Below are 24922 nucleotides of genomic sequence, written 5' to 3'. Positions count from 1 at the left end.
CTCGTGTCCGCATGATATCCCTGACTTATACTTTATCCAAAGTATTGGAAAAACGTATAAAAATAAGATTGTATGAGTTTCTGGAAAAATCGTGCATTTTTTCATTGCGTCTACTATTAAAAAAGTTCGGAGCATGTTCTATATTATTTTCAAAACTCTAAACAATATTTTATTGACCATCGCCATGAGAATGATTTATTGTGCAATTGCTCAGTCAGTTTTCTCTTATGGAATTGCTGCTTGGAGAGGAGCTTTTAAAGACGCATTTAAAAAAAACTTATAACAACGTTATAAATTCCTTACTCGGGATTGCTTTCATAAAACCCTACTATACAAATACAAATATTATATTCAATACCTACCTAATTGACAGACCGGTTACGTCCAACCGTAACGTGGTAGGCGAAGCTAAAAACGCCTGCGCCTGCGCCTCGCTAAAACACCTAACAGCGCGTTCTATCGGTCGTTGCATGCGTTCCACTATTGGTGTGGCGTCCACTCAATAAGTAGGCAATTACCATGATTGAAATATACTAGGTTATTGCACTTCTACCCCTTCTTCATTGACTACTTTCGACGAAAAAAATAAAATGGCAGCGCAAGGGTTAGCCAATCAGATTCATTTATAAAGGTATTACTTATATATTTATCAAAAACACAATGATGTACCCTTACGCTGCCATTTTATGAATTGATAATATAATAAAGTGGGGATATGCAATAACCTTGTCAATTTAAGCCATGGCTATTACTAATTATTCTACATTCTATACCGACTTTGAGAGTTATCCGTTTTTTTCCCAACCATCTTCGCCTAATACAACAAAATACCATATAACGCCTATATCTGTTTGCTAACTATCAAATAACAAAAAATTAGCTCCTATATTGTACCGTTATTCCACTTCTAGTCCTATATTATTACTTCACGATAATTATATTGATCAGTGTACAAAAGTTGTGGATGTAAAAAAAAATATACCTATAGAAATAATTTAAGTAAAATTGTATGTTGTATCTTACTTTTTACCACAAAGTTTTTGGACGAGGTTTACGTTGGCCGACTAAATATAAAGAAGAAAATGAAATATCAATATTAATATTCTTATAACATTCTTGTTCGCATACATAAGTTTATGAGGAAAATATACAAGTAATCGACTCCTATCAGTATAATGTGTTATTTAATTAGAAATATTGAAGTCAAACCTATAGGTAGTATATTGTTAATTTCGAATAATCTTCGCGAGAATCTATATACCGTGGAAAAAAAATACGAGCAAAACTTACCCAATGATATCTTCAAGATAATGATAGCTATGAAAAAAATGGCTACTTTTGGCATTACGTTAAAATATTCGTTTAAAATTTTGAAGAACACTGTAATGTTGTACGATCTACGACTGTAGTAGTAAAAATGCGAAGAGAAATCACGAAATGAGAATTATAGATATTATCGAGCAAGTGTTATTATGGCTGTAAGCAAACGGTTTTATGAAAGTCTGAACGTAAAGGACTACATTTTTTTGTTAATATTATAAATACAAATATGATGAAAACTAGCTGAGGGGTGCTAAGTAATTAGCACTACGGGTTAGGCGAACCCGGGGCCCCGAGCTCTGAGCTGGCCTTAACTGATTGGCTCAGTCTGGTCCTCCGGGTTGGGCGTTTGGCGACGGGCTAACAACCCGTCACAGTAAAACACAACTTTGTTCAGGGCACAAACACAATGCCTCGGATTAGTGGATTACAGGACTCTAGAATGGAAAATTGGAAATCGGCTCTACGTTTTGGTACTTGGAATATACAGACTTTATTTAAACCTGGCGCATTTAGAACATTGGAGATAAGGTGGAGAAGTATAGACTTGGGATTGTTGCACTACAAGAATTAAGATGGAGTGACACTGGGTTAATGCAATTAAAAAATACTACACTCTTTTATGGAGCATGTGATAATAGAAGACTTGGAGGGAGCGGTTTCGCTGTAAACAAAGCATACCTCAACTCGGTTAAAGATTTTAAAGTAATAAGTCCTAGAATCACTGTGCTGACGATAGCAGCACATAGCATATACGATAGCATTTGTAAATGTACATGCTCCAACGGAGGAAGTAGAGAAAGATGAATTTTACTCATTACTTAATAATGTCTTGAATGACATACCGGCAAATTGCATACAAATTACTCTAGGAGATTTCAACGCGAAAATTGGGAAAGAAAATTACTTTAGACCTATAATAGGTATTCATAGCTTACACGAAGTATCGAATGACAATGGATGTAGACTAGTAGCTCTTGCCACGGAAAGAGACCTTAGAATCACCATCATAAGATACAACAGAATAACTTCTTAGTATTTGAACGAAAAGTGATGAGGTCGATTTTTGACCCTTGCATAGATAGGAATACAGGAGAGTGGAGAATCAGACATAATGTGGAGATCAGGGAGCTATATCAGAAACCAAACATAGTCGACGATATAAGAAAGAGGCGGCTCATTTGGGCTGGCCACGCATGGCGAAAAGAAAAGTCCTTATACACAAGGTTCTATGTGGCTCTCCAGAAGGCGTAAGACCACTTGGTAGACCAAGGTTGAGGTGGGAAGACCAGGTGTCAAAAGATGTGGAGCGAGTTGAACCGGATGCTGATTGGCGAGTCCTAGCGGAGGATAGAGAGAGATGACATGGCATATGTTTGTTAGTTTGGTCTTAAAGGCCGTCAACTACGAAGAAGAAGAATACACTGTAATACAATGAAGTTCAATGGCTTGCGACTTTTATCCGTTTTACTATTTAGTTCTTTGAAACACGTTTCGGGACATGAATGTCTTAATTTAGATCCTATGTCTGGTTTCAAAATGGAATATGTAAGTTCAAGTAATGCATTGGACACTTGATAGGATATATTATAACAAAATAAAACAATTGAGTAGCATATTTGGATATTCTTAAACAATTATGATAGTATTTATATGATAGTTATTGGTTAAGCTTATGTTAGGACACTAATTTCGGTCTTTACTTTTAATTTTTATTTATTCGTAAACCTTATTTTATCGTCGTTTAAGCCGCAAAAAGTTTTATTGTATTTGCAAATATAGCTACCTTTTTCAACTTGAGCCTATAATTGTTGTATAAAAATATATCTTTGGAAACTAATGTAATTTATTAATATTTAAAGAGTAGATAGCTTACTTTGCAATGGTTCGGACACGCTATGCGAAGGGATGAATTAAAGGCTGTGAGGGCAGCCATAGAGTACCAACCAAGTGGGAAAAGACCGAGGGGTAGACCAAGGAAGCGATGGTTCGACGGGGTAAGTCAGGATTTAAGAACACTGGAAGTAGAAGATTGGAAGGATATAATCCAGGATAGGGAAAGATGGAACGCTTTGACGGTGGCGGCGAAGACTCTTGGAGAGTCATAAAGCCAAGAAGAAGAATATCTTACTTTAAAACTTGTACCCTCAAAACTAAGCGTAATCTAACATGAAAAAAACAAAATGTGTTTTCATAATTCACACCTAGAATATACAAACGAAAAAAAAAGTAACATGGACAAATATTAAAAATTTTGAAAATAAATACAAATTAGTATTATTTATTTAACGTTAAGAGAGGACATCTTTTTCATTTTTAAAACAATGCTAATAATTTTATATTAATCACAACAAAAAATTGACAATCGTTTCATAAAATCACTTTTCATTGATTTCGCACTAAAAGTTAGATCATTTTTGAAATAAAAAATAAAAAAATAATATTCTTTTCTTTTAAAAAAAGAACGGGGATATTAGACCAAGACTGTTAAATATATAAGTTAATTTATTATTCCTGACTTCCACAGAATCATGTATACATATTTTATTGTGAAATATTATAACCATTTTTTGTTATAACTCTTAGAATAAGTAGAAATTTATTTATTTTTATTTAAAGGGTATAAACTCAATAAGGTATACAATAAATAATAATATACGGCGATCGATGCATAATTTTACAAAGACATGAGGTAAAATAAATAATACAGAGACAATTAATAAGATTTAGAAATTAGAATAAACTAGAATAATTAGTAACCGATTTTACAATTATCGTAGGTATACTATGTACAGCGAGGTCAGCCAGCAATCGTCGAAGTGACTAAAATAAGCTGGAATGACGATTACGTCGACCTAAAGACACTAATTTTTAGGCGATCAAATTATATATTAAAATGTTCTAGTTTACATAACTTTGACAAGTATTCTCAAATGTTAACACTCCTTAGTGTATTTCATTCCAACTTTTATCCGTTTTACTCATCGCAATCACTACCTATTCACTAATTACTAAATATATTAATCCAGGTGAAAGTTTCTATTATTTATTAATTTTGTTTAGACTAAATTTCATAAGTTTTTTCAATGCATTCTAATAACCTTATATCTCCATATCTTTTTTTTCTGTATTCATTTTAACGCCTTTAATTATGGTTTGTATTAATTAATTATTTTGTTAAATTATATTATATTTGATGTCTACACAATGTACATTTCAATAAATAAATAAATACACTAATGAAGTGTAAATTTCAAATCGCATGTCGCACCTAGTCGTTTGATTCCACTATTAGTAACCATAATGTACTTTTATGTAATGTAACCTAAATAAAAATAATATTGATGAAATCCCAAAGAAAAATGTGTTCATTGTACTAAAACTATCGGTATTATATAGTTTTATGAATACTTGAGTGTACCATAGTTATAAAACAAAAACCAGCCCAAATGGGTCGGATTACAGTAGTAATTGGTGACGGAGCATAGGACAATATTATCTATTTTTAAGTATTTAATTAAATTAATAACAAAAACTTCTCAGAAATTTACAATTATTTATAATTTTTTTTACTTTTTAATATAATCTGGTACAGTTTAATTTTTTTTTACAACGCATAACCAAAATATATTTATATTAAGCTAAAGATCTCCAATTAAACATTTTTGTAGATAAGTTACTATCACTAATTCTGAATTTAATAGTATTTCTAAACAATGTTAAAGGGTTTTTTGATAAGAAATTAAATAGATAACATTGGACATTATAATTGTAATGGGTTAGCTGTACGTTGTCATGCTATACAACTTTAGAATTTATTAGTATTTAATCGATTTTAACGCATGCTTAAGGATTCGGTAAAGGGATTGCGTGATGTATCCATTTGATAGTAACGTAAACTTTCCCATCTTTGTTAATGACATTTTCATCATTACTGTTCTCATTAACATTGTCATAGTTACAGTCCCTGTGGTCAACGTGATTGAGTCTGAAATCAGCTGGTGAAATATGACCATCATGTAAACGTACGAGCAACTGTAAATTAAAGATCAAAACAATGCATTTTTTTAATTGCAAAAAATCAGATTGAATTAATTAATTTTTCTTTTTATTACAAAACAATAAGTATCAATAAATCGAAGCAATAGATATTTTGTATTTACTTTATTTATGTTTTCTTTGTCAAAGTCCACTGATGATCTGGACACAATGGCTATATAATGTGTGAAGCCAGTGGGCGTTTTTGAGCATACGTATACACCCGCATAGGATTCATAGTTCGTGTCGAACACAACAAAAGACGTTTTCTCTTCAGGATTAGCTAAGTATATAATAATAAAAATGACCAATTAGGTATCCGCGTAATGTAAATTGGTTGACTATTGGTGAGCGAAATTATCTAAACACTTAAATTATTAATTTTTTAATAATAACAAGGAACGGTTGGTATATCTAGTGTAACACGATGAACGAATTAACAAAACTATTCATAAACAATCTGTCAAATCATCACGTACTTGAATAATCTAAAAAAAGATTAAAATAAGTCATTTGCGATGGTAACGTTGTATGGGTATCCAATACTCCAAATATAAAGCAACTGGAACTGTACTTAGCTACATAATCTGTCAAATTTTCGATTTTCTGCGTGTGAAGATCATACACTAAACATCGAGTATTTGGCATCGTCGTTTTAATGACGTACCATTGTCCTAAAAACTATAGAAAAAGCGACGGTTTAGTACACAGGAATTAATTAAAACGATATTTTTATTCTGTTGTTTTTTTTTTTTATGAAATGTCAGCTTATTATTATGTCAGTGTGTTATAAATAAGTAAGAATGATTTGGTTTTCAATCATTTTGTATGTCTAATCTTTTCCGCCCTGACTACAAAAAGTTGGTAAGAGTTATTTACCATCCCCTCCTACCTCCCACCTCTACCAATTATATTTTCTAAAACGCGATTCATATGTGTACCAAGTTTAGTTCAAAATTGTGTCTGGCGTTTCAATGATCTGGTGGAACCAGCCTATTGACATACACTTTTTACATTTTATTTATAGTTTTGGAGTAACTAAGTTGGTTGGTAAATAGTCCCGATTACATAGAAACTACTAACGGTGGGAGTGGGTAGTAAGTGAAATAAAAAAATATAAACAAATGACCGACATTAGTTTTCTATATATTTTTATAAAACAATTATAAGCTTAAGTTTAAATAAAGTAGCTGTAATTACGCATACATTTAAGCTATTGGAAGATAAACCAATGATAATTACGGCTTATAAATATATGTGGTACATAATTGTTTTGTTTTGTTATAATGTATCCTGTCAAGTATCAAATGCATAACTTGAACTCACCTTTTCCATTTGGAAATTTTTCATAGGTTCTAAATTAAGACATTCGTGTCCCGAAACGACACTCAAAGAACTGACTAGCAACATAGATAAAAGACGCAATCCATTGAAATTCATTGTATGACGGTGTGTATAATCACGTAAACTGAATAATTTCAATTATTCTAAAAAAAAAGTTGCAATTATATTACTAAATCACTATAACTAATGAAACGCGTGTTCTTTTTTCATAAAAAAAAAACAGGATGATCCAACTAACGCAAGACACTAATTTTCTATGAAAATATGAATATTTTAAAAATTATTATTTTCCTAGTTTTTTAGGTACATATTTTGCTACATTTTTCGGTATTTTGAACATTTTTAATTAAAGTATTTTAACATTTTACCATTTCGGATAGAGAAAAGCATACTCACAACTTTCGAAATTTGATAGTGCGGCTTACTTAACGATGTACTGAATTTTAACACGGAGTTTAAAAACTTATGTGCTTTTTAGTTTTTGGTTTTACACAACGATTGTCATGTCGTATAATGCAGAAAACTTTGGCAGGTTAGCTTATGTGAATTTACATAGCTGTTTGAGTATGACAATTTATCGTTAAAAAAAATATTAATATAAGTATACTAATATAATTATTTATATTAGTATATTCATACTTGATAGGTGTTTACCATTTTTCTTCGTGGTAGCAATATGTAATTTAAATAATAAAACAACACAAATATTTTTCATACTGTCTTATTTTTTTAGTTTTGGGACGATGTGAATAACATATCTATGAGTAACAGCCCACACAATACACTTCTCTAAATCAATACACAACCACAACAACAATTTTACAAATTTTAAATTCAGCGCACAATAATGTGTTGAAAAATTATTTGAAAACAACATGGCTTTCAATTTAAAATACGTAGGTTTAGTTTTTGTACCCGAATTGATCTTATATAAATTGTTTTTAAGCCAATCCGATGGCAACATGGTTTGCCAGCCAGGATATCTAAATCTATACACTTTTCTTGAGTTCCTGTTTGGTTTGTATTTAAAATATTGTTGCTAAAAAACATTATTTACTTTATCAGCCATCACTCATCAGTGACCTTTTGGAAGCAGTAAATAATATAGCATTAAAAACCTCGTATTAACCTTTTTTATTCTATAAAACGCCCTTTTAATTTTATACCCGGAATCTAACTTGTAACCCTCCATTTCCGTGTAATGGCATTTTGTAGTCGAGGCTATTCTTGAACTAATTTAAGCGTTAGAAATTAAACATTGATAAATTAACCCTTAATCGTACCCTACAATTTTTTTTTTATTGGTTGAAAATGTTTTTAACTTATTCGCCATTACCGTTTACATTTTTGTATACAAGGTATTATCGCTAATTTTGAATCAAACAGTATTTATAAACAATGCAAAAGGATTTTATGATAACATTTTTAATCGATTACACTATACATTATAATTGTAATGGGTTAGTTGTACGTTGTCATTTCATATAACTTTTGAACTAATTCGCATTTAATCAATTAACCAGGAATTTGATAGTAACGTACGCTTTCCCGGCGTCGCTAATGACATTCTGTTCATTACTATTCACATCGATATTCTCATAGACACAGTCATTATGGTCGACGGTTTTCGATATCAGCTCAGTTGGTGTACCATGACCCGTATCTATACATCCCATCAACTGTAAATCAAGAAAAAAAAATAAAAACAACGCATTTTATTAACTGCAAAAAATCGAATTTAATTACATAATTTTCCTTTTATTCCAAAACAATAAATATCAATAATACGAAGCAATTGTTATTTTGTATTTACACCGTCTAGGTCTTCTTTGTCCAAGTCCTCTGATCTAGACAAAATGGATGGTATAAATTACCAACTAGGTATCTATATAATGTGCAGTGGTTTACTGTGGGCAAGTAAATTTAATTAAACACATAAATCGTTGTTTTTAAATAACAATAAGAATTCCTGGTTTATCGGGTGTGTCACGATGAACGAATTCGCAAAAATATTTATGGAAATCTGTTAAATTATGACGAACACCCGGTTTATACTTTTAAAACAAACGTAATTAATTGCGTGATTTATTCTCACGGATGGTAAAAGCATATTGGTAATAAATATTTCGAGTACTTCAATAATCAATATTAAGATCAGTGTATAAGTCATTTGTGACGGTAATCTTGGATTGGCTTCCAATTCTCCAATAATTATACATATGTATTTGGATTTCCCTGTATAATCTTGAACACTTTCGAGTTTCTGTGTAATGACGTACCATTGTCCTGAAAACTATGGGAAAAGCGACGGATTAGTTAGTACGAGTACACAGGAATTATTAAAAACTATATTTTTAAGACGGTTATTCTGTCGCTGTTGTTTTTAGCAAATGTCAGCTAGATGTCTTCATAAATAAGACAATTTAGTTTTCGATCATTTTTTTGTATGTCTACCCTTTTCCACCATGGCTCCGAAAAGTTGCTAAGAATAATTTAACACCCCCTCCCCCACACACACAAGATATACTTGTGTGTGTGGGGGAGGGGGTTCCAGAACGAAAGACACATTATGTGAACTATGCCGGTCTACATTTATTTAGTTTTCCCTGATGCCATTACTGATGCCATCTCTAAGGGCGGTGGCGGGCAGGAAGTGACATGAGAAAATTATAAATAATGACTGACATTAGTGTCCTAGTATAAGCTTAACCAATAACTATCATATATGTTAAGGAATATCCAAATATGGTATTCAATTGATTTATTTGTTTATAATATCATCTGTAAAGTAACAAATACGTTACTTGAACTTACTTTTTCCATATCAAAATCAGGCACAGGTTCTAAATCAAGACATTTATGACCCGAAACGACACTCAAAGAACTAACTAGCAACACAGATAAAAGACGCAAGCCATTGAACTTCATTGTATGACGGTATATATAACACTTAAATTGAATACTTTTAAAATCTAAAAAAACAATGTAATTATATTACTTAAGTCATCATCGCATGTACAGTAAGCTTAACGACCTTAATAAATAGGGCTTTCTGCTCCATTTAAGAACGTGTAGTACCAGTTTTCGGTTTTAATTACTTTTTTTTTTTTTTTTTCAAGTTTCTTATGGCAAAGTAAAATTAAAAATGTATATTAAACCCGAAATCAGCTATTACAAAAATGTGTTATTTGACCACTGTTGAAGTCTTTTACAAAAAAAATCCAGAAAAATATTTTACCTTTGACAAAAGATGTTTAGATATAAGTTTAGACATAGAATTTAATTGGAAATAGCCAAACAGTTGTTTAAGATTTTTACGTTTTTATGTTTCTTAAGAACATTTTCGAGGACAAAAATATTAAGTTTATATTTCTTTTTATAAGTTTTAATATTTATCAAAAAGTTATTTTTATTTGTGTGAAAAAAGGGTTTTTGTTTGTCATAAATTGTAAATACTGGCTATATAATTTAAGGTTTTTCAACAATAAGCCGACTATGATAGCTTTGGGTACTTATTTGACAAATAATCCCGGCAAGCGACGATAATAGCAGTTTGATATTTACTTAATTTTTGAAAAATTATGGGTTAATTTCTGCGGCTATGTGACTATTTAAAAGTCACGACAGAGTTACGAATTTTTAATACAGCTTTGTGGCTGGCTCAAAACCTAAGAAATAGCTTTAAGAAAAAAAAATTGTTAAATACTACGACTGATTGTAGTGTAATATTAGAAATTCTACTGCGGCAATGTGGCTGTTCGAAGACCACAACAGTATTGATAATAGTTTTGATGTGATGGAAAAAATTAGTAGGTGTATGGTCGGATGTATTTCAATCAAACTATTTTTATATGTTTTACACTATAACTATAATGTAATTTTATATGTTTTTAATTTATACTCGTAATATGAATGTCTGATATGGTATACTGTGTCACTATAGGCAACCTGGTGGACAGGCAGTCTGCTTTATATTTTAATAAATGTTGTTCTCTCTCTCTAATTTAACATTGTTGTCATTTCATTTTCAATAGACAATGTTTTCTTATTCTCATCTAGGTTATATCCAGACAGTTTTTTTCAGATTAAATTACAATAGTTATGGTTATAATAATTTATAAGCATAATACAAGAATAGTTTTTATTAGAATAATTATAATAGAATATACAGCAATTATTTGCGGCGGCTTCGCTAAGTCATAGATTGGCTAAGATCAGGTTTTCCATCTGTTCGAACTGCCATCGCGTCTAAATGATAAAAATCAAATTTTTACTTAGAAACACAAAATACATAAAAAGGGTACCTCTTTATACCTTAAATTGTACCAAATGAAGATTCCTATATTATTTACACTATTTATATAAAAGGATCTCTCATATTATACAACCAGTACCGTAACGGCATTAACCTAAATAGTTCATAGTGACTTTAAACCATCACAATCTGTTCTCTTCTCTTTATTTTTCTTGTTATTGTTACAACCAACTAACTTGCTCTGATCTCATGATAATACTTTATCGTACTAGCATCTAAAAATATTAAGATATGATCCAAACATTCCAATACTTATTTAGTGACTAACGCTAACTTTCATACATAATTACTAGTATCATTTTATTTTACAATGCCATCTCGTCATGTAAACTGTACTTACTTTGACACATACGCAACATCTTTGTTGTTATCACCATAATTTATACCATGATTATTACTATGTTGTTCATTCCCACATCATCCATCTACATATTATTCTACACGATATCTCTTCTTACATTCTTACATTCCCTTGCATACATGATCTTATGAAGTACCTACCTGTAGTTTACAACTTTTTCTCTAAACATAACATCATACCAGAACATCCAAATCACTAACTTAAACTCAAAAACTATATCGCTATAATTTAGTTCGCGACATTTTTGCACCCTTATCCATTCATCTCTCATACATTTTATTATTAAATATAATGCATTAAATATAATTATTAAAGTGTATACTATTTGTATATTATATGTAAATGAGTTAATTTTTCTGTTTGAGTTTTAGAGAAAATAAAATTGTTCGAACTCTCCTGTTTATATAACAATGATAGTAAAGTTTATTCGCTTCATTAACATTGAATGTAATCGAGAGTGATAAAATACATTTATTTTTTAATCGTTAATTTTAAGAACTTCCGATGATAATCAAAGATAGCCGAACTAAAACTTATACTATATTTTAATAATTGTACATGTTAGTTTGTGAGTTCTAAACTGTATGTTTATAATATATGTGTACACTATCAGAACCACAATGTACAATTAAGTTTAGTTTTTTTTTATAAATCAAATTTAGGACACTTTTTTATACATTTATTACTATACAAATATTTTTAGAATATTCTCTCTTGTTTTATATTTGTTTGCACTCGACATTATTCACTATACCAATTTCTGTAATCTATCAAACTTGTATTAATATTCCATTTTTCATCCTTCTTTGAACATCATTATCATGTTGTACACCATGTACATCATGTTCTAATCACTTATCTACTCTGCTTCCCTTTATCCGACCAACACTTTTTTAACAAAAACACACACACACACCTACCTAGACATTAACATAACATCCAATCATTTTATATCTGTTCTGTATCTGACACTTGCGAGTGATCGTTTTTTGAGCACACTGTTGAATCTAAACTAAAAATTGTTGAAATAACAATACATATTTAATAAATATGGAGGGGGGAAGGAGAAATATTTTACAACTTTAACGCACTTAACGAGTTAATAAAGTTAATTAAACATATGTAGATGTTACCATTTAAGTTTTAAAAGTTGATAGAGCTCTGAAAGAAAACCAGAAAGATACATATTTGAATACGACCTCATATTAAAAAATAACATAAACAAAAGTCTTCAAATGAAAAAATACAAAATTCGAAATGGTTCAATAGAAATCGATTGTTTATCCATATTGAATCTTCCAGTATAGTCGATTAATTGTTCATACATTCTAGGGTCGTATTCCCATAGTATCTCATTAAACAAAAAAAATTTATTTTTGGTACTTACCTCGTCGGCAACCATCCGATCCAACATCCTTCGCTGAAAAAACAAAATAAAGAAAAAGTTGATATAATTGTATATTTTAGATTTACTTATAGTCTAATTTTCAGACTTTAAACCCCAAAAACTTCACTTAAAAAGCAAAAAAAAAAAAAAGTATTCACCCCTTTTAAGGCAAATAGTTTATCAGCATTTATGGATTGTAAAAAAAGGGGAAAAAACTTTGGCCATAGTCAATTTCTACTATTAATATTTCTCTACTCAAGTTTTGGCATATTTTTTTTTTTTTTACAACTGTAATAGAGTACCACAGCTTATGGGGCGTACAATCGTCAAAAAATAATTTTTCACGTAGGGAAGCGATTGGTAAGGCTACTAGACTGTAACCTGTAAATTAATTGTTCTTGAACCTATCTTTTAGGTTAATACACGATAAATCATTTTGGAAACATGGATAATTAAATTGAATGTTAAGATAATTTTGAAAATTTGTTGTTTTTTATTACATTTTTTACAGAGAAATCAATATTGTAAAACTAAAAAACTGTTTTTGTAATTAGTATTTAGACCCAATGATTGTAATACATGTGAATTTATCTAAAAGTATACAAATGAAACAATAAAAACCCAATTAAATGGCAAAAGCATATTATGTGTACTTGTACCTATCTTTTTGGTTTATTAACACATGATAAACCATTTTTGTTTTATATAGAATGGAAAATTTTAGTTTTACACTCTCCGGGTACAAATATTGTGTAAAAGCTACAATAGCAAAATTGATTACTTGAATTATCTAAAGAATAACTATAGTTTGTACTTAAAAAAAATGCGTTTTTTTTACGAATAAAGTACTTATGTTGTGCGGAAGCATAAGATTCTATTTGATTAGGCGATCCAATTGAAATCGTATTAACATTTGTTGTGTACTTAGTTTGATTCCACGAGAATTTGACGGTGAATTTGACCATGGTAATTATAACGGTTTAAAAAAAAAATTTATATTAAAAACTGGCCACTATTGGTCATACATAACAACTCAAAACAATTTATTAGTAAATAATTATACATTGTATTTTTGTAATTGTTACCTGAATTCATTTTTGCGTTATTACTGTTTTTGTGTGACTTATTTACAATGGGAATTGTCGAAGAACTGTCCGCTGTCACGAGCAGATTGTTTGTAAGTAAAAATACAATTATTATTATTAGTAGAGAGTAAACACTGGTATTTTAACGCTATCCTACGATAATCTGTTCTCGTTAAAGCATAATTCAGTAACACAGTCCACCAGTGGTTCTGTAATAATCAATGCGCTTGTCAAAAAAAACAACGTCTACTGACTCATTATAAGCCGACTACATTCCTCGCTGACCAAAAATAGTCACGCGGATGTAATAGGACTGTTCGACCATTAGAATTAATGTCCTTTAACGATACCTTTAAGGGGAAAATAGTTAGGTCTACTTGAAGGCCAATTTCCGTAGATTTTATTAAGTTAGATAGAAAACAAATCAAATTAGTGTCAGTCGACCTGCCAGATAAAAAAACCACGTTGATTGGGGTCTAAGGTATTTTCAAATGTCTGTGTGAGAGTGGGCATCGTGAGTTTTTCTAAAAGCTTAGCAATTGGAGCGAGTTTTGCTATTGGTCTGTAATTAGATATTATAGATTTTCCCCGGTTTTAAAATAATAGACACATTCTTTTAGGCCGACCGCGTTTACACACGATGCTCTGTTGCCACAATTGCGAAATATTAATATAACTTAAATGCTACTCTAATTAATACTAAATATTTCAGGGGTTCATAACAGTGTATTTGAGTATTTTGTAAATTATTTAATGACATCTAAGCCCGACGACGAAAGAGTGACACGTTTGCGGATTATTTGAAAGATTTAAGTAGTGCGAAGAAGCTCCAGTATCCACCTGAAATATGGCTCAAGCATCAGAAGAGCCACTTTTAACCATCGATGCGTGCGAGTCATTCCATACCCATTTTAGTTCTAGTTTTTAAACAACTCATCCAAATATTTTTATGTTTATGGAAAAGTTAAAATAAATTCAAATAGTAACATACATTAAATTAAATAGTATTAATGAACCTTAACTTCACTCGATAAGAGTGATAAGAACTCGGGTGCATTATTAACTTAAGAACACAATGTATATGGTTATGGTTTTTGGCAACTTTTCCCCATGATTATTACAATAACGTAACTACATTTCATATTATAATAATAACATTTAAATTTTCTTTTTCTCAACAAACCATTTGTCTAATGCACGTTTACCATTACCTGTGACACAATAATAATATAACGTAACAATGATCCAACTATTAAATGTATTTTTTTTTTTGAAATATACGATACAACACTAATATCTTTTGGAGGACTTTGAGAACATCAATGGGATTTCAATTTAGCTCCGAGCTCGTCAATAGAGTGCCGACAGGGTAGGCTTCTCTCTATGCACCACTTGCTGCGACTATGAGGTGGTAGCCTCAAGTAGGATGTGTCCTTTCGTCGTCAAAATCAGCAAAAAGTCCTCCAGATATTGGTGTTTCGCCCCAATAATACTAGTACCATTCCTACCTTTGTTTGCAGGAAAATTGTAACCACCCCATTTATTTAATTATTTTTTTATTTTTATTAATTAACTTTTCATTTTTTACTTTTTAAATTTTATTAATTTTTTTTTGTAACCAGCGTCTTGACGTTACCGTCTTTCGGTCAAACCGGCTGGGAATCGGGTAAGGACGAATCCAGGTTTCTGTCCGAGATAGGTACGAGGGCATACCGCTTCAACGGGGGAGGGGAAGCTGCAACGATGGCATTTTCCTGACATATTATTAGTAATAATAGTAATGTTCATGGCTGGTGGTTATCGTTACTTCCAAACCAAACCTGGTAGGTCTAATATGTCGGACAGCACCCTGGTCTGGGCGCATAATGCAAATAGAAATATATGATGTATGATCGTATTTTATAATTACTTAATTATTTGGCATCTTATTTATATTTTTTGTGCGTGTCACTCCACCTGTTCTAACTCCGGATTCCCACGGACCAGGGGTCCTAGGGTCTCTAGGGATATTTTAGGGCAGATACAGGGTAGTTTCCTGTCCCGGTTAGGGTCCCTTAATTGTACTGTAACATTAGTATACAGTCACACTTTTTTAATTGTAATTTAATTTCTAGGACGATATTTGTTGGACTGCCAGATTGGGTAAATTCGTGGCAAAATATTCATGTCTGGCTATGCTGGCAGAACACGGATTAATGAAGATTAGAAAGAAAGACGACGCCTGGAATTTTATCATAGGTGCTTCTATAGCAGGTGGTGTATTAGGCGCGGAAGACGGCGTCGGAACAAAGGCCGCTATCATGAGCGGCTTCTTTGCGGCAGCTTACGAAGGCCTTGATTGGTTTTTCGGCTGTGAGGAATAAAATGTAAGTATGGCCAAGTAAAAATACTACTATGAGTAGGCGTACCGTATGTATACATGCCTTAAGCATAGGCGGACTTAGGGGTGGGCTAAAGCGGCATTAGCCCCCGCAATGTGTGATTTAGCCCCCCCGAACCGATTGTTTTTTTTATTTTAGTAAAATTCTTATTTGGTAATTTTCTTCCACAGTCTTTTCGTGTACTTTATCCGTTTTCGCCCCAGACTTGTCGGCTGGAATGGGTGAAGTTTTGAAGTTGGCAGTGGTTTCATGACATTAACTATTGCTACTATTGTAACGTTAAAATACACTGTTACACATAATATAGGGGGGAGAGGGTTTACTGTTGTCTGTTAAACTATATAAGTTAGTTAGTGCCTGTGTAAGGCTTATGTCAAGGATGCGGTTGTCAACGGTACGCAGTTCAACGGTCTAGTGGATACTGGGCGTTCCGGTTGTTTGGTCCGGCCGAGTGCTGCGATTGGCTGTGGATTGTCGATAACACCATTTGTTCAGCCGTTGTATGTTGTGGGAGACATGGAGCAGCCTGGTGCCGCCGCAGTTGGGGTAGGAACGGGTTGGATTGCGATTAATGGCGTTGTTGGCCATGACCACACCTTACTTGTAATACCAGATAAGTATATTCCAAACGATGTCCTTGTTGGCCGAACTTGGCTTGATCTGCCCCAGGTAAATTATTTTAAAATGGAAAATGAATTTGTTATAGAGCCACTGACCAACGACACAAGGGACTCGGAACAAATGCCGAACGAGGACAAGGATGACAGTTCATCTGTGCGCGCTTGTCTGGTGGACACTTGGCCTACACGCCAGTTTACTGTTGAGGGGACCTCCGGTGATCGAGAACAGTGTACCCGAGCAGTTGACCCAGGCGTACGCGTGCTACAGAGGGAGCCGTTGAGTGAGCAAGACATTGTTATTGGAGATAATGTCACCGAGGCAAAACGACAGGAGCTACTTGGACTGTTAAATGAATACCGAGGTACATTTGCTAAGAGTTTGGTCGAACTAGGTTGCGCTCGTGTTGCAAGAATGGACATATACGAGGTAGAACACAGCGAGCCTGTGGTATGTCGTCCGTACAAACTTTCACCAAGTGAGCGACAGGAAATAATGACAATTTTGGAAGAGTGGCGACAACACGGAATAGTGAGTGACTCAAACTCACCTTATGCTAGTCCAGTACTATTAGTTGGAAAAAAAGATGGGTCAAAGCGACTGTGTATTGACTACAGGCGCCTTAACAAAGCAAACCAAAGGGGAACCATACCCCAAGGCGGATATTGATACTTAATTAAGTGCACAGTGCCGAGGGAGAAGTGTTCGCAACGTTGGACCTGGCTAATGGGTATCTACAGATACCATTAACGGAAGCGGCTAAACATAAGACAGCATTCATTGTTTAAGGAAATTGTTTAAGTCTTTGGAATTGGGCCAGTCCCGTCTATATACATATATAAATAAATAAATATATACATATATTTCGTTATAGAGATTCATAACGTCATGCATAACAACTCAAAACAATTTATTAGTAAATAATTATACATTGTAGTTTTAAAATTGCTACCTAAAATAAATGTTTGTGTTATTACTGTTTTTGCGTTACTTATTTACAATGGGAATTGTCGAAGAACTGTCCGATTTATCATTAGGCAAATAAATACAAAAATCTGTTATAATCCTCCTGTTCACCTGTCGGCGCGGCGCCTAGTTCTTGTTTGTACTTGAGCAACTCCTTGGAAACGGGCGTAGCATTGGTGATTCTTGAGAATTTGCCAATGAGCGGCTTCCAAGGCTCGGTTATCGGACCAAGAGGGTACCTATAGCCTAACCCATTGAATAACACAGCTCTGGTAATATGTATTCTATTCGGTGTGTTACAATGGCTATATTGTTTGTAATGTTATTATTGTGTATAGATAGAATTGTACGCCATGAAAGTGGGTAACGTGCAAGAAGACTAGACGTAACACATAATATTTTACACAAACACAATAAGTACGTCTATTAAAACGAGTTAAGAATGTAGGTCAGATTGTATTATTATTATAATTTTTTTTTTTTTTAAGAAAGACCCGAATAATTAATGTTCTTCTTACAGTAGGTAAGGGCTATATCCCGGAAACATCAAGGGTGAATAATATTACTGTAATACTTTCTAAATAAATTTAATAATGGTCTATGTCATAAACCGTGGCAGTCGGTTTATAATTATTATTGTTTTTACTTAAAAACGTGTATTACGGAAAAAAACAATGATGTATCGTTAAAGTATTTGGATTTTGTTTTAAACAATTATGGATTTTTTGGAAATATTTCTCTTTTTTAATTAGTTATTATTTTTTTGTTTAATTAAAAATATTTTTTACAGTCCTCGTGGATTTACTATATTTATAAATTCAATTTATATAGTATGTGCCGTAATGCAAGTTTGATTCTGATGGATATCGTGTATAAAATATAACCAAACGAAAAGTGTATAAATGTAATATTATTACTTTCGATGCATATCCTTCATTTTTCGAAAAAAGCATAAAATACACAATAATATAAAAAAAATCAATAAATTTACAAATTTTTCATTACAGCTATTTATTTTTAACTTTTTTGAAAATCGTATATTTTTCAGGACACAAGTAAGTATAATATACCTAAATAATTATAACATTAAAATAATTATTACCTTATAATTTAACTTTTTTCATAATTATTTCTTGTCGTTTAAAATCGTTTTACTTGTAGTCTAATTTTCAGACTTTAAACCCCAAAAATTTCATTTAAAAAGCAAAATAAAGAAAAAGTATTCACCCCTTTTAAGGCAAATAGTTTATCAGCATTTATGGTTGGTAAAAAAAAGGGGAAAACTACTTTGGCCATAGTCAATTTCTACTATTTTAGACTTACTGAGTCATATCTAGGCCCTCGAGGGACCTCTTCTTTAACTCGACTCGATCTTGCTGGCTGCGATCTTCCACTGTGGTTTGCTCTTGCTCCCTAACCGCAAACAAAGCTAATTAATACAATATTTAAATAAATGTAAAAAAAAAACCCAAGGTATTAATATTTCTCTACTCCAGTTTTGGCATATTTATTTTTTAATTACTACTGTAATAGAGTACCACAGCTTATGGGGCGTACAATCGTCAAAAATTATTATTTCACGTAGGGAAGCGATTGATAAGGCTACTAGACTGTAACCTGTAAATTTAGGATATTTTTAGTTCAATGAAACGAAGTGTGGTACCAGGAAAGCAAGTGGCAAGAAAAAGTATCCACCCCATTATATAGAGATTTAATGATAGGGGTAACATAACCCAAATTGAGTTCTAATGTTGGAGACTAAATAAAATAGTGTCGTTGACCTCCACAATGATATTGCATTGAACAATGCAGGGTACAAAAACTAATCCTACATATTGTAAAATATAATCCCATATAATATCATCATAGTGTGAAAATGTTAAAAACAATTAATACATTTTAAAACATAAAATATTTGTTCAATTATTATTTTATAATTAACATAAATTAATAGGTATTTGTTAAAAGCATCATTTACACCTTCTTAATTACTTTTAACGTATTATGAGTATTCAAAATGAATTTATACGAATCCAAGTGGTACAACATAGGGTCTTTCTACACAAATACTGGCGTTTAAAAATAATGCTAAATAATTTAACAAAAGACTATTTTACTAAATACCTATTCAAATATGAAATAGTTTTAATGCAGGAGTTAGGAGATATGGGAAAAAATGAATTGTAAATAACATTTATATAAAATTATAATATTACTAATTATTAAATGTTTTTAATATGTAATATATCAGTGAAAATTTGAAATGTAGTACGTTTTAGTTTTAAACTATTATTAGAATAGGATTTTAATAATCCATTCAACAATAAATAAATGAGATAAATTATCTAAAAAATACTAGTGTGTACATAGATACACATATAATATTATAGGTACGATAGGATAAAATAACAGATATTTTATCCCATGTCCTCATAATAAAAAAAGTTGCAGTCTACTTAAAACCTATAACGGCTAAAATTATAAGCCATGGAACATGCTTTAGCCTGTTGGCTGCTGAATAGTATGACCATAGTATAGTCTTAATTATATGTTCTGGCCATAACTTTTGCAACGACGACTCCGTTATATAATACGTTTAAAATAGACGCGTTACTTTCGTGACGCTATTTCATGTCGCTATTTTGACATGGACATGTCTTACGGCTGGGGACCATTTTGAAAATTTGCCCTTCGCGTTTTATGTCACAGTGCTGACGTCATTATGGATTATGGGGAGTAGGGAGCTGAATTAATAGAGACGGTGGATTAGAGATAATAAATTAGAGATAAGGTATTAGAGATACTAGATTGCAGGGCATATCCATGTATTGATGTATCTGCATGAATTGTGGATAATCTTTTAACTTTATTGTGTAGTTTTCGAGCTGGGAAGTCAAGGCTAAAGCATGTTCCATGTAAAAAATTGTTTTTGTTTATATTTTAATGCTGTGTCTACGTACAGCTGCCATACCATACACACACCGCAGCACCCGAATTATATCAACGACTAGTATACATATATATATACATATATATTTCGACTTGGCGTTACACTTTAAGGTTTTTAATTTTGAACATAGCTGGAAAAATAACATAAAGCATAAGTAGAACAATTAAAACAATTGTACGTTATACCTGTACCTAGTTGTTTTAGAAATGTTTTAAACAATTTTTTCCCAAAATTTCGAAAAGTGTTGATAATTAATATCGGAAATGGGCTACTTATATTTTTCTGCCATACAATAACTTTTGTTTAAGATTATCCAATATTGTTTCCTCCTGCTGAATGCTGATACGTCATATTTTAGCGTACACATTGCATCCAAACAAAAACTGATAATCTTGGTATTGTCAATCAAGTAACTATTGTAGTTTATTGTATAGTTCAACTACGATTACCTATAATCATTTTTACACGGTGTAAATCCGCGTCCTGAATCTGCGGCAGGGTATAATCATTTTCATTACAATATTGAATAAAACCATAAAGCGTCGACTGTAAAATATATTGTATAATATATACTTTTTACAGTGATGATCATTGACTGAGTAATAACTGCTCAAAACTACTTTATAATTAAGCTTTTCCCCGGAAAAAGGGCCAATTTTTTAACTTTTTTTTTTGTTCTATATTGTTTACAAATGGCATGTAATCCTCTTAACTAAAAATAACATAGTATTTTGTGACTAAAAGTCTGCACTGGCTCGTTTTTTTACCAATTCTTTAGCATCTGTTACGGTTTATTCAACATTTTGAACACGTATCATCTTACGGTATCAAGTGTTTACGTTGAAAATAACAAGTTCATATTAAACCACTTTATTATACTCAACTTTACTCATACTTTATTATATGTTTTATATTTCTACTACAAATTTATTGTGATCCTTTAATAAACAGACTTGTAGTTGGACCTACTTAGTATTTTAGGAGGAGTTTCTTATTTATTTAAATTTACAGCTCTGAAAAGGTACATCTTGTACTTAATATACTTTGATATTTGAATGGATTTCTTTTTAAGAAACTTATTCACTAATGATACTCTGACTTGAGGATCTGTAGAATAATATATTTAATATTTTGACTCATTACGATCTAAGAATATGAGAAATATTTAAAGATTGGACAAATATTCTCTACAACTAAACCAAAATTGTTTTTTACTAGAGATATATTTTACCCGGCTATAGTGTTTTTTAGAAACATGAACGGTCTGTTATTATACAAATAACATTGCCATTTGCGTCACACTTTAATAAAATATTTTCTATGAAGTTTGAATAATATTTGTTATATATTTTCTACTTAACATATGGGATAATACAAGAACAAGATCAAATTAAAGCGGAAGAACTAAATAAATAGTTGGCCCAATTAATGATTACAGGAACAAATGTAAATTAGTTATTTCTACTCCATATGTATTGTGACCCTTTAATAAACATACTTTTAGTTGGACCAACTTAGTATTTTAGGAGGAGTTAATTATTTAGCAGCTGTTACGGTTTAGTCAACATTTTGAACACGTATTAATACATGTTCAAACACGTATTAAAACTTCTTCAATATACTCCACAATTTTAAATAGGAAACGTTCAACGTTAATATATATATACTATTTTCCTTCATACTACACTAAAATATTATAGTTCTCGCTAGTTATGTTGCATTCCAACATATCATTGTGTATTATGATTGCTGTGCTTACAAATGCGGTGATAGGGCCACGAAACACTCATAAACCAGAAATGGACAAGGTAATGGCCGAGCTGAACAAGATCAGACAACTCGATATGGGTTTCTTAAAAGCTTTCGTTATGGGAAAAAGACGGACGCTCGACAATATGCTAGCTCACTCAAAAAAACATGTCAGGCACATTTACCATCAGCTTGAGTGCAGTTATGCGTTGTTTGCGATGCGTTACATGCGAATAGTCCAAGCAATCTTTGCGGACCCAATTTATTTGGTAAAAAAAGACGTTTTGGAAAAGGTTTTGTTTGACGACGAAGCTGCGGCAATGTTGACCGCCTCCATAGATATGCCAAAAATAAATGCCGTTAAGAACACCATGTGGGCGTTCTGGTTGTTCGCGGACAGACTGCACAGGTTCTTAGATGATACCAAAAAATTGGGTATGGTCGACGACAAAAACCATTCGGCCATTTTTGCCGCTCACCAGGTCGTTAGCGATGTGCTAGATCGGTTTTTGAAAACGTATCAGTGCACATTCCACAACACTGTAGGTAACTTAAACCACTTGACCGAACTAATCATTCAAATAACAAACAAGGCGGACAAATCAAAACGCCTCGTAAGTTTCCTTGTGGAAAATAAGAAAGTGTTTGATAGACAAAAGTCGGCCAACGCTCATTTTGGTGTACATACTGAACGCCAACAACGAATTTCCGTGACAACGTTAAACCTAGACGACTTACTTGGGATCGAAACATTAGTGGTGCACACCAAAGGCCTTGAATTTTGGAAAACCATAGAAAGCAAGCTAAGTCATGTGTACAACACCGCTATGGCATTGAGCACGACATTAAGCAAACAGACCGAGTCAGTATGCGTTTTTCAAAAAGAGTTAACCGATATCGCTAAAAATGTTTCGCTTGACGTTGACGTCAAAATCTTCGAATCATTTAAGGAATACACGTCTTCCGAAGAATGTCGACACGTCGCTGGATTGGAAAACGTACAAATGGTCTAAACAATTATTATTATAAAAGAAATATTTGTAAAGTCAATAAAGTGCTAATAACCTATAGTCTTGCGTGTATGTGATTTTTGTTCTACAAGTGTACATGTAACTAGGTACTATGTTTAGCATGCAGCATTAAATGCGTATACTTTAGGTCTGATGGTTTATGGGAAATTTAAAAGTTTAGAAGAACGAGGAGCAGTTTATAATAATATGTCTCGAGACAAGTCTTTTGAGAATTTGGAAAACGTGAAAGGTATAGTGATTTCGTTTTCAGAAGTATACAGACATGATGTGTCAAAGGTTAAAAATTGGAATGAGTACAATGGTATAAGATGGGTCATATGATTAATTTTAATAGATAATATTATATTTGTTTCTTATTAGAGCGAGCTTAATCCACACTTATTATGGTTAAGGGATAAAGAGCCCGGTATTTCATAAATAGAGCAGGACGATAGCTATTACGGGGAGCTAGAGAATCAGGAGATTCTTCAACAGATGCACCTCAGAGGTTTGAAAAAAGTAAATTGAGAAGGGACCCAGAACGGTTGCTAATTGTATTTAATTGAAGAAAGTCCATACTGATAAACAGATCAACAATTAAAGAAGACTCGTTGTTGAACGTACGTATTAATATTTTAATAATTGTACATGATCATTTGTGAGTTCTATGCCTGTTGTTTTTACTACACAACACCAATGCAAAATAAAGAATTATCATAGTATAAAATCACATACACTCAGTTGTATTCATACTCTGCCCGCCGCGACTAATCTATATATATAATGATTAGTTTGTTTAAATTTTTAAAACAACTGCCGCCCGGATCCCACACATTAAGAGTATAGAGATTATAATTTTTTTTATAACGTCTGATGACGCATACAAACACTGAATGGGCATCTATACATGTATATTATAAATCTACTGTAGTCACGCCATAGACTTACACCAAAGTGTTTGTTCGTTTTTGCAAACGATTAAGTTGGGATATGGGTTGCGGGGTGTCTGCGTTCCTCCCCCGACGTCGAGGGATAGAACATGTGTCTTACCATATTTAACCAAGAGTTGTGTCATCCGACTGATGTCCTCTTCAACCATAGCTTTCGAACGTAAGTTCACACTATGCAAGGTTAGGCTCACAAAAGGTATGTGATTACCTGGTATATGATTCTATAGGTATAGTTTATCACCGTGGCCGCAGCCGGAACCGGTAGAGATACAGTAATGTTGTGCGTGATCCTCGCATTTTTTGGTCATTCTTGAAACAATAATTTGTTTTATGGTAAGTACATGAATGGAGGGGATAGACGAATGATAATTTACATATATGACATTATCACAGTGACTTTATGATAACAAACACGTCATTTTAGCAATTGACGTGTATTTTCGTTATT

At 32.2% G+C, this 24922-nt stretch overlaps 1 protein-coding gene and 1 long non-coding RNA gene across 3 annotated transcripts; both read right to left on the bottom strand.

Moving 5' to 3' along the window:
• Positions 1-5105: 5105 nt before the first annotated feature.
• Positions 5106-5901, bottom strand: LOC126846006 (uncharacterized). The gene is made up of 3 exons (XM_050585092.1): positions 5838-5901; positions 5484-5641; positions 5106-5355 (listed from the first exon to the last, which is right to left on the bottom strand). The coding sequence occupies exons 1-3, from the start codon at positions 5869-5871 to the stop codon at positions 5167-5169; spliced, it is 381 nt and encodes a 126-aa protein (XP_050441049.1). The 5' UTR covers positions 5872-5901; the 3' UTR covers positions 5106-5166.
• A 25-nt stretch (positions 5902-5926) lies between these two features.
• LOC126846005 (uncharacterized) lies at positions 5927-7206 on the bottom strand. 2 transcript variants are annotated; one of them, XR_007686851.1, is made up of 3 exons: positions 7099-7206; positions 6685-6845; positions 5927-6039 (listed from the first exon to the last, which is right to left on the bottom strand). It is a non-coding gene; the product is annotated as an uncharacterized LOC126846005 (long non-coding RNA). The 2 variants fall into 2 exon arrangements; XR_007686850.1 differs by having other exon boundaries at positions 7071-7200.
• Positions 7207-24922: the final 17716 nt, after the last annotated feature.

Source organism: Adelges cooleyi, unplaced genomic scaffold (assembly GCF_023614345.1).
Source record: "Adelges cooleyi isolate 19-005CV unplaced genomic scaffold, UGA_ACOO_1.1 ACOO_flye_CR_arks_rails_tigmint_CR_PRNA_809, whole genome shotgun sequence".
NCBI lineage: Eukaryota > Metazoa > Arthropoda > Insecta > Hemiptera > Adelgidae > Adelges > Adelges cooleyi.
This window is presented reverse-complemented; position numbering and strand designations above follow the sequence as displayed.

Coding starts and splice junctions, on each gene's coding strand:
- LOC126846006 (XM_050585092.1), bottom strand. CDS start 5,871: ATGACTTATTTTAATCTTTTTTTAGATTATTCAA. Junction 5,642..5,837: donor TCTTTTTTTAGATTATTCAA/GTACGTGATGAT, acceptor TTATATACTTAG/CTAATCCTGAAGAGAAAACG. Junction 5,356..5,483: donor ACAAAGAAAACATAAATAAA/GTAAATACAAAA, acceptor TTTAATTTACAG/TTGCTCGTACGTTTACATGA.